This window comes from Pelodiscus sinensis, chromosome 11 (assembly GCF_052426305.1).
Source record: "Pelodiscus sinensis isolate ZL-2025 chromosome 11, ASM5242630v1, whole genome shotgun sequence".
Classification (NCBI taxonomy): Eukaryota; Metazoa; Chordata; order Testudines; family Trionychidae; genus Pelodiscus; species Pelodiscus sinensis.
Window position 1 is genome coordinate 26,478,317 of NC_143062.1, and position 12,822 is coordinate 26,491,138.

The following is a 12,822-nucleotide window of genomic DNA, read 5'->3' on the forward strand; positions in this document are numbered from 1 at the left end:
GTTATATTGAATGAATGCGTGTAAAGTGCTTTGAGAAGCTGTGATGGAGCGGTTATAGCCATGCGATGTATGTTACTTACCAGGGTTAAGCACCCAGAGGTGTGACATGCTGGCAAGCGGTGCATTATCACAGTCACCCCAGCCAGGAGGATCCAGGCTGCTGGCTGCCAAGCTGTCCATTTAAAAGTCAGAAACCTTTTACACCATGAGATATTTGATTCCTGAGAACGTCACTTATCCAGAAGTGGTACTGATACTTCCCTGAGGCTTTAATATGTGTTTTTTTTTCTCCTCCTCAGATGATTAAACAAGGATGACAGGAGCAGGAGTGCTCAGTTAAATGGAATAATCATCTTGATAGTCAAACATGAAATAATTAATATGCCGCTGCATCATCGTCCCAGAATACCCTGAAACACTCTCATTATTGTGCTGCTGGGAGACAGGGCAGTGGGGGCAAGTATCCCCCCCACCAACCCCTCTGAGATGATCTCATCTGTACTGAGGCAAAATTCTCATTCACACCCTCTTCACCCAGTGTCACACCCAGCCTCGGGGCAGGCGGAGGGGGGCAGCAATGGGGTGACAATAAGAGCGCCGGACTCTTGAGCTGAATCAAGAGACCATGCTGCTCTTACTCAGCACACAACAGAGGCAGCAGTTGCAAGATGCTCCTAACTCATCCATTCTCTCTGCTAACTTCAGTGGAATGAGGCTAGTTTGTTGAAGTTGTACAACATTGTATTTGACAGGGAGACAGCTGGCAGGAGAAGGTTCTACTGTGAAAGGTGAGATATCAAACTTTACAATAAATTAAGGGTCTAATTTAAGTGATTGTGAACTTTTGGGAGAGAATGTAGGCTTTTAATTTGCATCTTTGGCACATGGCTCTTGCCATGTATTTAAAATGTTTAAGATTGAATAGAGGAAGAGATTATATGAAATTGGTTTTACACAGTCAGCAAATGTGATTTTTAGCTCTGTCCCCTGGATCATGGGCAAATGCACCTATGAGACCATGCAGAAAATGGAAATCTGAAATCGAACTACTTGTTAAAATATACCCTGGAGATCAACCTGTTGGAATTCCTGTTGGAGACATTGAATGTCTCCTGCACAACCAATGATGCAAAATGTGACAATTAAAACTACAAAAATGCCTGCAGGATCAAAGTATAGCACAAGTGCAATTTAATCCCACTGGGCTTTGTTGCTAAAATGAAGAATAAAGAATGAGGTAGAATTAAAAGAAAAACAAATGCAAACTGGATATTAGAGAAAGTTCTTGATGGGATCTTGGAAGGCCAGTCTGATAAGAGCTCTTTCCCTAATGAGGTGTTAAGGGAATCACCTTTTTTCGGAATGTTTCCTGATCCCATCACTTATACAACGGTATTGTGGTCATGGCTGCATCTATAGCACAAGGTCTCTTCAATTCTTTTTCAAACTTGAGGAAGTGATACCTGAGTTTGAGGATGTGTGGCATGGGTAATTCTAGGCCTCATTGAAGCTCAGGGTGAAGTTTGTGTTTCTGCTTGTGTAGGATCAACTGAAGTAACTTCTTGTGAGAAACAAGAGGCTAATCTGTAAGGAGTGGGGTCTGGTGGTTAGAGCTGAAGGGACTGGGAATCAAGACACATGTTCTGTGTTTGGCTAAGGAAGCACTGAGGTATAGTGGTTACAACAGGAGTCTGGATGTCAGGATTTGAATTCTAGTCCTATCTCTACCTACCTCATTGTGTGAGCCTAGGGAAATTAATTAATCTCTTGGTGTCTTAGTTTATCAGCCTACTACCTTTTGCCCCAGAAAAAAAAAAGATTCTAATAAGGTAAAATGCTATGGCATCACAGGGAAATCAGTATCAAGAAGGGATTGCATGGAAGCAAGAGAGCCTAAAAAATCCTTAGCTTTACATTTTTAATTTCCAATTTACTGTTCAAAGGAAAGATCATAAGTTTTAAGTCCCAGGAAAAATCTAATAGTTCATTCAGCTTGTTACTCTGCCAGTACAAGATAAGTTCCCTAAATTGACATGATCCAATCTGAAAAGGTTTTTCAAGCTTATTTCCTTGGGTAATTGAATAGATAAAGGGCATGAAACGAAGAGGAAATTAACATTTTAACTAGGAAAAAAATGCAAATGCACCATGAAGATCAGCTAACAACAGCATCACAAAGAAAAGTCAGGGTAACCAGAATCCCCAATCCATGCAAGTGTCCTCTCACTATCCATTGCCTCCCAAACCCACAGTCCTCCCAGAAATCCTGCCTAGACTAATTATATTCCTCAGAATTTAGCACCCAACAGTAAAGTTGTGATGTCTGCCTCACCAAAGAACCTTTCAATGCTCTCTAACTTTGCCAAAAAAAAATCAAGCGTCTCTGACTAGAAATACCCAGGAGGATCTCTATGAAATTGCTGGTGGGAGGAAGTTACGAAGGGATGGAGGCAGACTTGGCTAAATGGCATCTTTTACAATAATTACAAACTAAAATATAAACTGGGGGAGAGGGGGAAGGATATTCCCTTGCTGGGGAAGAGGGCTACAGAGCATTTAGAATCAGGTGGCAGTTTGGAAGTAGGGAGGAATTTCTCTGACTTTCCCGCCTAAAAATAAATCATTATAAATCATTGCAAAAGACTTCAGGCAAATTTTATGATGAGGCTACATAGAAAAGGGACTTTCCAAAGGACTGTTTGGGGGCAAAAGAAGAGCGCAGCTGTTCTTTGCTTTCTGGGTTTTGTCAAATGAAAAAGCATTAGTAATGGGCAAAAGAACTAACTGCCTAAATGACATGGACAAAAACAAAAGGAAACTCTCTCCTTCGTTAATGAGACAATAATCTTTCAAAAGATTGTGGTGAGAATAAAAGTGGTAAAATAAGTGTTAAATGGGCAAAATGCTTGTCCTTTGGGCTTGGAGTGGTGATATACTAGTCTCCCCTAAGATTTGTGTTTACCAGGATAGCTCCAGGTTATGTCACTTTTGGCTTTGAAGGTCAATAACTGACTAAATCCCAGATATGAGCATACCTGGTATTTTGCAAGTACAGCAGAAGTGTATTACTTGGGTGTTCCTGGTACACTGGGCAGGATAATACATGTGTTCTACCTGGAATGCGCTTATCATGTCTGGTAGCAGAGCAGGAACATTTTGCCTGGATGTGCTTGGACAGTGGTGAACAAACCCCATGCAGACTTGAAAAGGCAGATCAGTGCCTTCCCAGTGACATATATTAAACTGTCAAGCTAATTCCTGCCTCCTAAAGGGCAGCAAACTGAAAGGGATTTGCCTGCATCCCATCAGTGTCTGGAAAAATCCCTTGAAATGTGAGGCAAGCTTTTGACAGAGATGAATTCAGACATACAGCTTGGCATGAAAAGGGCAAATATTAATTGTGAAGAGAGACTTGAAATAGAACATTTTTAAAACTACAGCCCATCTCCTTACACAAAGTTGTCCCTCAAACTCTGAGAATGTGATATCCAGTCACGCAGGGCACCTGATACTCCTCACTGATGCTAAAGGCAAATTTCCAGCCCTAAGCTTGTTGGACTTTGTCATTTTTGAGACATGATTTTTTGGCCCTCTATTTGTTTAAGGTGCTTGTCACCCCTCTCTTCATACTATACAAGAAACAACATATGGCCAGACCCTTGACTCCAACTCCAGCTGCCTTGCACTGAGGAGGCAGCACAAAATACTGTAGCCAGAAAGTTTCCTTGAAGAGCCCCACCCTCCCAATTTTCCCCATAACAGAGAGAAAATTCCCACATGTAGTGCTTGTGCAGCAGGTTTATCAGGGATGGGATGCAGTAGGGAAGGGATTTAATGCATGATAGAGAGCCAAGGAGTTGGTGAAGCATATCTTACTTATATGTATGGTGTTTTACATTATTCAAGTGCCTTTTTTTCCTGAGGCCCCAATGCACTTGACAAAATGATATACAAAATATACAGATATCTCTTCTCACCACTAACAAATAGACATCCGTGAGCACACACAGACAGTATGCACCTTCCAGCTGCTTGCAGATAGAATGTGACTGTTGTGTTACTAAATATCTTGGTTGCATCTCTTGATATCCAGAGCTGGCAGGAACACAAGTTAATATCAGTTAAAAGAAAATCCTCCTTGTGCAGAATGTTATATGGCCAAAATGGGACGAGGATTTGCAGCTCTCACAAGTGTTAAGGCCCTTTCTCGCTGTATGTTGCCAGTTGATTTTTCCATGGAAGGGCTCCTGCTCATCACTGAATGTGCACTGCATGTTCATTTGCAGATTTCCAGGATGATGCCCTGCCCCAGAATCTTAGTGTTACTGAGCTTTCTGATTCTGTCCTGGGCTCCAGCAAGAGCTTCAAAGGAAATGGGGAGCGAGATACTTCAGCGTATCGATGATGTTGACGCAAACTATCACCAAACTGGCCATGAGAAGAGAGACAACCTAATGAGCAGAGATACCATGGAGAACAGCAACATCACAAATGGGCTGGCTTCTCAGAGCCTCTCAACCGTACATGGAAGTCACCATAGTGACGAGGCTGAGTCTAGCCACAAGGAAACACATTGGGCATTACTGGAAGAGTCAGCCAAGAGGACGCTTTCCTTGCTACCTTTGCTCAGCCACAAGAAAGCCACTATCGTCAAAAAGAGCAGCCCTGGGACCAAGTTCTCCCTATCGCTTGATGTCCCCATTCATATCTTGAAAATCCTGATAGAGCTGGACAAAGCTAAGCAGATGCGGGCCAAAGCAGCAGCCAATGCAAAGCTCATGGCACAAATTGGACGGAGAAAATAAATTTAGTTCCAGTTCAGAAAAGCTCCCACAGTTAGACTCGTCTGAATTTGGAAATCTCTGTAGCACAGATGTGGTCTAGCACATGGATTCTCCAGTTGTGGTCTGTGGACCATGGAAAGCTAGCTGTCCAGATGGAGCCAACTCCACCTCTTTATATTCAGCCACTTCTACAGATATCCAAGATTTTTCTTGCACAGCTTAGTTACCTCTACTAGCAACCACTAAAGGAAGAGGAAGATGCAAGGAAATAGAAGTCACTTTGAAGATCTCAAACCACAAGCAGGACTCTTAAAATACATACATTCTAATTTGACTTGTCCATGCACAATTGCCATTGACTCACAATGTGACCTTGGGCAAGTGACATCCCTTCTTTGCTTCAGTTCCACATTTGTAATTTGGGGATAATGATGCTGCTCCACCTTTATAAAGAACTCTGCTGATATATGAATGAAATACAGTTTGTAATTGCATATTATTAATGTGCCAAATACTGAGGCTCTTTTTTAGTTCTTGTTCAGGAAAACCCAGTAAAAACTGTAAGGGTCTCAGAATTTTACTTATTTATTATTAATTTACTATTTACTAGTGATGGCATATTGTTGTGTTGGCATCTAAGTTATCTGCATCCATAGAAAGAATGGTCTTGTAATTGAGACTCTAAACTGGAAGTCAGGGGACCTGTCCTGGCATCTGTTCCCAGCTGTTCTACAGACTTCCACGGCAACCTTGTCAAAGGCTCTTTCTCTGTGTCCAATAATATGACTTCCCTACTTCACCCAAATGTGTTTGAGGATAACATTATTTATGTTTGATGTGTTCAGATGCTACAGTGTAGGGGGCCAAAGAAAAGGATAGAAATAAAAAAATGAGAGAAGGAACTGGGTCATTGTAGTAGTTTTTGTTAGTGTCTTACACAACAGTTTTCAAATCCAAAACCTCGTCATCTTTTCTGTATGATTATATTTGCTTCTGTCAGACCATGACATAGGTGGGATGCATCAGCTTTACTGGATGATGCAGAAAAGGCAAAGATTTAACATTAAATAAATAGTACCTCTCCGTCCCTTCCTGTCAACAAAACAGTAGTTTTATGCATAAAAAGAGATCTCTGGCAGGTAGTATGGTTCCCTACCAAAAATTATGGATTTCATACCAGCTACTGCATACAGAAATGTCCTTATCTCTTCATTCAATAACTGGTTATTTTTAGAAACATTTTCCCCTCTAGTTTTGGAATCCCAAACTCAAGCCATCCAAGCAAGTGCAGGAGTTTACAGAGCCAGAAAGTGAAACTGCCCAGGTGAGTTTTACTGTGCCAATCTGAGTGAAAGGCTAAAAGTTATTAAACAGTAACAATGGGATTATATGTTGTAATAATCTTCAGTTCTATTGGAAGCATGGGGAAATAAGTGGTTTTTCTCATTTTGTATTGGCATATTAATTTCAGTGGATTTACTCCTGATTTACATCCATGTTATAAAAAGGCCCATACCTTTTTCTCTTTAGAGTGAATGAACCTTTAATCTGCAGGTGTAGCATGATTTCATGTGACTCAACAACATCTGGCCTTTCCCAGACAATACAACAAAGTGCTGATAAGTTTTAAAGGTAACACTTCCAGGAAATTTGAAATGAAACCTCTTGAATGTATTTCCCTCTTCCTCTCTCCGTCCTGGGAGAATTCTGCAATTGTATTAGCAGCCATAGGAAAATTGCAGAATTCCCCCAGTACTGCTCTCTGTTTGTGTTTCTGTTAAATAGAATATTTTCTCTTTAAATAAAGTTTTATTTGCCACTTGGAACAATCCTGCAAAGAGAGTGCCAAAAGACTCAACATGTAAAATAAAAAGTGGCATTTTCAAATACAATCTGATTTCTTTATAAAATTTTTGATTATCCTGTCTCACTACATCTTTAAAATGCTACGGCTACCATTAGCCCCCATGGCAAGCTTTCATTCCAGATGGATAAAATGGGCTAAGCCCTTGAACTATTGCTCTCTGGCTGACAGGCACAGCACTGATGGGCTCCAGAAGTACCTTCCTTGATCAGATTCAGGGTCTGTGTATACATGAAAATAAAAAAGTAAGCCAGGGAAATTCACAGAGAGGGATCATCTCTAATGTAAGACAACTCAACACTGATCAATTGAGAGTAATGGAGTTGCACCAATTTACATTAGCAATGGATCTTCTTGCCTTTGATAGCTTGTCTAGGTCCCCTCATCAGCTAGAAATCTAGCAGAATTGCTGGCTTTTACAAGCCATGAACATAGTTGTAGTAAATGTGAAACGTCAGGTTTCCCTGCTGGACCCTGACTCCACCGTCTTCAGTGAGGTTTTGAGATAACAACAGAGAGCTGGGGCGGACACACTGGTACAAAGTACACAAGCCATTTACACAGAACAAGTAAAGGACAGACTAGAAAGAGAAGCAGTCCTCAAACTAGCTGGAGCTTAGCCCAGACATTACCATGTTCTCGGAGGACTACTTATTGTACAGTAAGTACATTTCTTATTATATATTTTTCTAACAGGCATTAAAGCAGAGCAATAGTGTCAAGCTATATGCCTTTGAATAGACCTCCTCTGCACTTTTTTGATAGAGAATCAGGAAGGAGAAAAAGGCAGTACACCACTTTCAGGCAACGTTATATAGCATACAACTAGCTTAGACTGAAAAGATCTGTAGGTAGACTCAATATTCCAGATTTCTTTTTGCAAGTACTTTAAAACCAAGTTGTGATAATTGCAAAAGATGATGAAGCAATTCACAGCTTAGTGTCAGTGCAGGCTGACCACCACATTTGTTAAAAGGATTAAATGATCCCACTCAGCACTGTCTGACTTACAGCCAAACCAGCTAGTAATATGAATTAGTCAAATCTTGACTTTGACAAGTTAAATAGAAGCGAGTAGGATCAGAACTAGTCCCTGATGGCTCTCTTGCAAAAGATACTGTAGAGTTTCAGTGATTCAGTAAGTAATGCCCTTCTCTCAGAGTCAGTACTGAATAAATGTGCCATCATGATGACAGCTGGTGCTGTGCGACTGTAGGTACCGTATCGTAGGATGTGTCTACACAGCACTCTAAACTCAAAATAAGATATTCAATTTGCACTACATAAGTTGTGTATCCTATTTTGAAACTATTTTGAAATTGAAATTTGGTGCATTTACATAGCACCAAATTTCAAAATAACGTGCTTTTTCAAGCCATCCTCCATCTCTCATGCAACAGGGTTTACTAGGATGGTAAAATAGTGTGCCCGTTATTTTGAAAAATATTTTGAAATAATGGGCAGCTTGTGTAGACACAGGGTAGCTATTTCAGGATACCTCCAGTATCCCAAAATAGCCATGCAGTGTTGATGTACCCTTAGTGTAGACATACACTGAGATGTAAAATTTAAGTCGGGATTTCATTTGATCATTAAAGGTCCCATGGTGGGGTTTTTTTTTTACAAGACTCATTCTAATAATCCTAGTTTCCTGGCCAAACTGGACTTGATTTATTCTATTCTGCTTTCTTTAATTTCTCATATTCTTAAACTATTGTTAAATGTTACTGTGCTCTCAACAATTGCCATGTTACACTCTAGTGATGCAACTTGCTTTCAGGGGAAAGGAACAATATAAATGAACTTGCAAAAATTATTAGTTATTCCTTGCTTGCCTGCAACAGTCCTGACAAAACCCAGAAGACTGTTATTCAAGTAGATAACAGGAGCAAAGTTTGCTGTGGAATGCATTACTGCTATTTTGTTGGGTGGGCAGTAGATAGGTTCATCATGCCAGGGAATGGTTGTGGTATTTCTGGGGACAAGGCAGGGCTGAAAAAGTGTAGTTGGGATTGAACTAGAACAGTTTTTAGAAAGACATCCTGTTCTGATTAAATGATTTCAAATAATGGATAATCTACCACATCCCCAGATACATTTTAAAATACCGTAGTTAATTACTTTCACTTTTTTTAAGTGCACTTTATTTCCAGTTTGAAGTGCCTAGCTAAAATATTCCAGATGTAGCACCAGCTGCAATTGTCTTTGTTGGGCAGTCTACTCGCTCTTAGATTTATTGTGTGTGGTGGGGCAGAAATACTTTACTTCTTTGGTGTGGTTCGTGCACTGGATTACACCTTTTAACCTGAGAGAAGTAATTATTAAAAAAAAAACCCTCAACATGGGAAAAAGGGAAGTTAAAACAGTTAACTGGTTAAACACTAGCACTCAATCAGTTAGCATTTTAATTCAGGGCTTTCTGGCCATGTTCTTCCAGTCCAGCTGCAGCTGAGAAGCCTTGCTGTGGCCATGGAGTCCCACTGCCCAGCTCCTCCACTGCTGGGAGTAGTCTGGCCTGGCAGGGTAGGCTGCTGGCAGTGATCACTGGCAAGGGCTGGTTAGCCAGTAAGCATTATCAGTAAGTCTCTTGCTTACTGGTATACTTACTGGTTAACCATTTAATATCACTAGTGAGAAACATTTATTTTTCCTCATTTAAACCTTGATTGGGAATGCAAACTTTATTCAGAGAGGAACTGTTATTTCCTGAAATGATGCCTTTAAATCCAACTGTGTGTCATCAACAGCTGGAATAACAGAACAGAGTATAAAAACAACAAATGGTCTGGTAGCACTTTATAGACTAACAAAACATGTAGACGGTATCATGAGAATCTACATATTTTGTTAAGTCTATAAAGTGCTACCAGACCATTTGTTGTTTTTTTCTGTAACAGACTAACTCGGTTACTCCCTGAAGCTTCAGAACAGAGTATGATTGTAAAGAGTACTCAGGGTGTCTCACTGGCCCTTACAGAAAGAAAATAGGAACTGGGCACAATAGGACTGCAGAAATGACCCCAAAAGCCACTCTGACCTCAGTGATAGCTCACATGTGGCAACAGACAACACACAGTGTATTACTGCAGAAAAGAACATGAACCAAGGCCCCTTCATTAATCACATTGGATTTTCTTTAATACATTCTCCAATAGTCCCCTGTAGATATGGCAGAAAGGATTAGATTTAACATTTCACAAAAGCTGTAGGTTCAATATACACCTTAAAGGTGTCTCACATCTTTCACCATAGGCTGGAAATATCATCCACTTTGAGCCTTGCTGCCTAATTCTACAGGGGTCTGGTGGAGCAGACCACTGTGCAGAAGGGATGCCGTGGCCTGACCTCATCTAGTGTGTGTTGCCAGATCCCACATCTAAAAGAAGTTATTCTCCCTTTAATTACAGCACTGAGCTTCAGCAGAAAACAGTGTTCCTGTGGCCCAAACCGGCCGCATGGAGAAACAGGAGATTAACACACACAACACTTGAAATAACCTATGTCCAGAGAAATGTTAACTTCATGGGTTATCGTTCCACAGGCTGTGTCCTTCCCCAGTCACCACCCTGCCCCCAGTCACTTCCCTACAAGCTGTGCTCCCCCAGGCACTGCTCCCCCGCCAGTCACTGCCCTACAAGCTGTGCCCCCAAGTCACTACCCTGTCCCCGGTCACTCCCCTACAAGCTGTGCCCCCAAGTCACTGCCCTGCCCCCGGTCACTTCCCTACAAGCTGTGCCCCCAAGTCACTGCCCTGCCCCCAGTCACTTCCCTACAAAATGTGTCCCCAAGTCACTGCCCTGCCCCCAGTCACTGCCCTACAAGCTGTGCCCCCAAGTCACTGCCCGACAAGCTGTGCCCCAAGTCACTGCCCGACAAGCTGTGCCCCCAAGTCACTGCCTTGCCCCCAGTCACTGCCCTACAAGCTGTGCCCCAAGTCACTACCCTGCCCCCAGTCACTGCCCTACAAGCTGTGCCCCCAAGTCACTGCCCTGCCCCCAGTCACTTCCCTACAAGCTGTGCCCCCAAGTCACTGCCCTGCCCCCAGTCGCTGCCCTACAAGCTGTGCCCCCAAGTCACTGCCCTACCCCCAGTCGCTGCCCTACAAGCTGTGCCCCCAAGTCATTGCCCTGCCCCCAGTCGCTGCCCTACAAGCTGTGCCCCCAAGTCACTGCCCTGCCCCCAGTCACTGCCCTACAAGCTGTGCCCCCAGTCACTGCCCTACAAGCTGTGCCCCCAGTCACTGCCCTGCCCCCAGTCACTGCCCTACAAGCTGTGCCCCCAAGTCACTACCCTGCCCCCAGTCACTGCCCTACAAGCTGTGCCCCCAAGTCACTACCCTGCCCCGTCACTGCCCTACAAGCTGTGCCCCCAAGTCACTGCCCTGCCCCCAGTCGCTGCCCTACAAGCTGTGCCCCCAAGTCACTACCCTGCCCCGTCACTGCCCTACAAGCTGTGCCCCCAAGTCACTGCCCTGCCCCCAGTCACTTCCCTACAAGCTGTGCCCCCAAGTCACTGCCCTGCCCCCAGTCGCTTCCCTACAAGCTGTGCCCCCAAGTCACTGCCCTGCCCCCAGTCGCTTCCCTACAAGCTGTGCCCCCAAGTCACTACCCTGCCCTCAGTCGCTTCCCTACAAGCTGTGCCCCCAAGTCACTGCCCTGCCCCCAGTCGCTGCCCTACAAGCTGTGCCCCAAGTCACTACCCTGCCCCCAGTCGCTGCCCTACAAGCTGTGCCCCAAGTCACTACCCTGCCCCCAGTCGCTGCCCTACAAGCTGTGCCCCCAAGTCACTGCCCTGCCCCCAGTCGCTGCCCTACAAGCTGGGCCCCCAAGTCACTGCCCTGCCCCCAGTCGCTGCCCTACAAGCTGTGCCCCCAAGTCACTGCCCTGCCCCCAGTCACTGCCCTACAAGCTGTGCCCCCAGTCACTGCCCTGCCCCCAGTCGCTTCCCTACAAGCTGTGCCCCCAAGTCACTGCCCTGCCCCCAGTCACTTCCCTACAAGCTGTGCCCCCAAGTCACTGCCCTGCCCCCAGTCACTGCCCTACAAGCTGTGCCCCCAGTCACTGCCCTACAAGCTGTGCCCCCAAGTCACTGCCCTGCCCCCAGTTGCTGCCCTACAAGCTGTGCCCCAAGTCACTGCCCTGCCCCCAGTCGCTGCCCTACAAGCTGTGCCCCCAAGTCACTGCCCTGCCCCCAGTCGCTGCCCTACAAGCTGTGCCCCCAAGTCACTGCCCTGCCCCCAGTCGCTGCCCTACAAGCTGTGCCCCAAGTCACTACCCTGCCCCCAGTCGCTGCCCTACAAGCTGTGCCCCCAAGTCACTGCCCTGCCCCCAGTCGCTGCCCTACAAGCTGTGCCCCCAAGTCACTGCCCTGCCCCCAGTCACTGCCCTACAAGCTGTGCCCCCAGTCACTGCCCTACAAGCTGTGCCCCCAAGTCACTGCCCTGCCCCCAGTCACTGCCCTACAAGCTGTGCCCCAAGTCACTGCCCTGCCCCCAGTCGCTGCCCTACAAGCTGTGCCCCAAGTCACTGCCCTGCCCCCAGTCGCTTCCCTACAAGCTGTGCCCCAAGTCACTGCCCTGCCCCCAGTCGCTTCCCTACAAGCTGTGCCCCCAAGTCACTGCCCTGCCCCCAGTCACTTCCCTACAAGCTGTGCCCCCAAGTCACTGCCCTGCCCCCAGTCACTGCCCTACAAGCTGTGCCCCCAGTCACTGCCCTACAAGCTGTGCCCCCAAGTCACTGCCCTGCCCCCAGTTGCTGCCCTACAAGCTGTGCCCCAAGTCACTGCCCTGCCCCCAGTCGCTGCCCTACAAGCTGTGCCCCCAAGTCACTGCCCTGCCCCCAGTCGCTGCCCTACAAGCTGTGCCCCCAAGTCACTGCCCTGCCCCCAGTCGCTGCCCTACAAGCTGTGCCCCAAGTCACTACCCTGCCCCCAGTCGCTGCCCTACAAGCTGTGCCCCCAAGTCACTGCCCTGCCCCCAGTCGCTGCCCTACAAGCTGTGCCCCCAAGTCACTGCCCTGCCCCGTCACTGCCCTACAAGCTGTGCCCCAAGTCACTGCCCTGCCCCCAGTCGCTGCCCTACAAGCTGTGCCCCCAAGTCACTGCCCTGCCCCCAGTTGCTGCCCTACAAGCTGTGCCCCCAAGTCACTGCCCTGCCCCCAGTCGCTGCCCTACAAG

At 45.6% G+C, this 12,822-nt stretch overlaps 1 protein-coding gene across 1 annotated transcript in view; it reads left to right on the plus strand.

Annotated features, from left to right (window-relative positions):
- The first annotated feature begins 7,229 nt into the window (after window positions 1–7,229).
- COPG1 (coat protein complex I subunit gamma 1) overlaps window positions 7,230–12,822 on the plus strand; it is a 48,786-nt gene continuing 43,193 nt past the window's right edge. Inside the window, exon 1 of the mRNA XM_006130882.5 lies at window positions 7,230–7,309. Coding sequence (XP_006130944.3) covers window positions 7,282–7,309 — 28 coding nt within the window. The 5' untranslated portion in view covers window positions 7,230–7,281. The remainder of the gene's footprint in view (window positions 7,310–12,822) is intronic.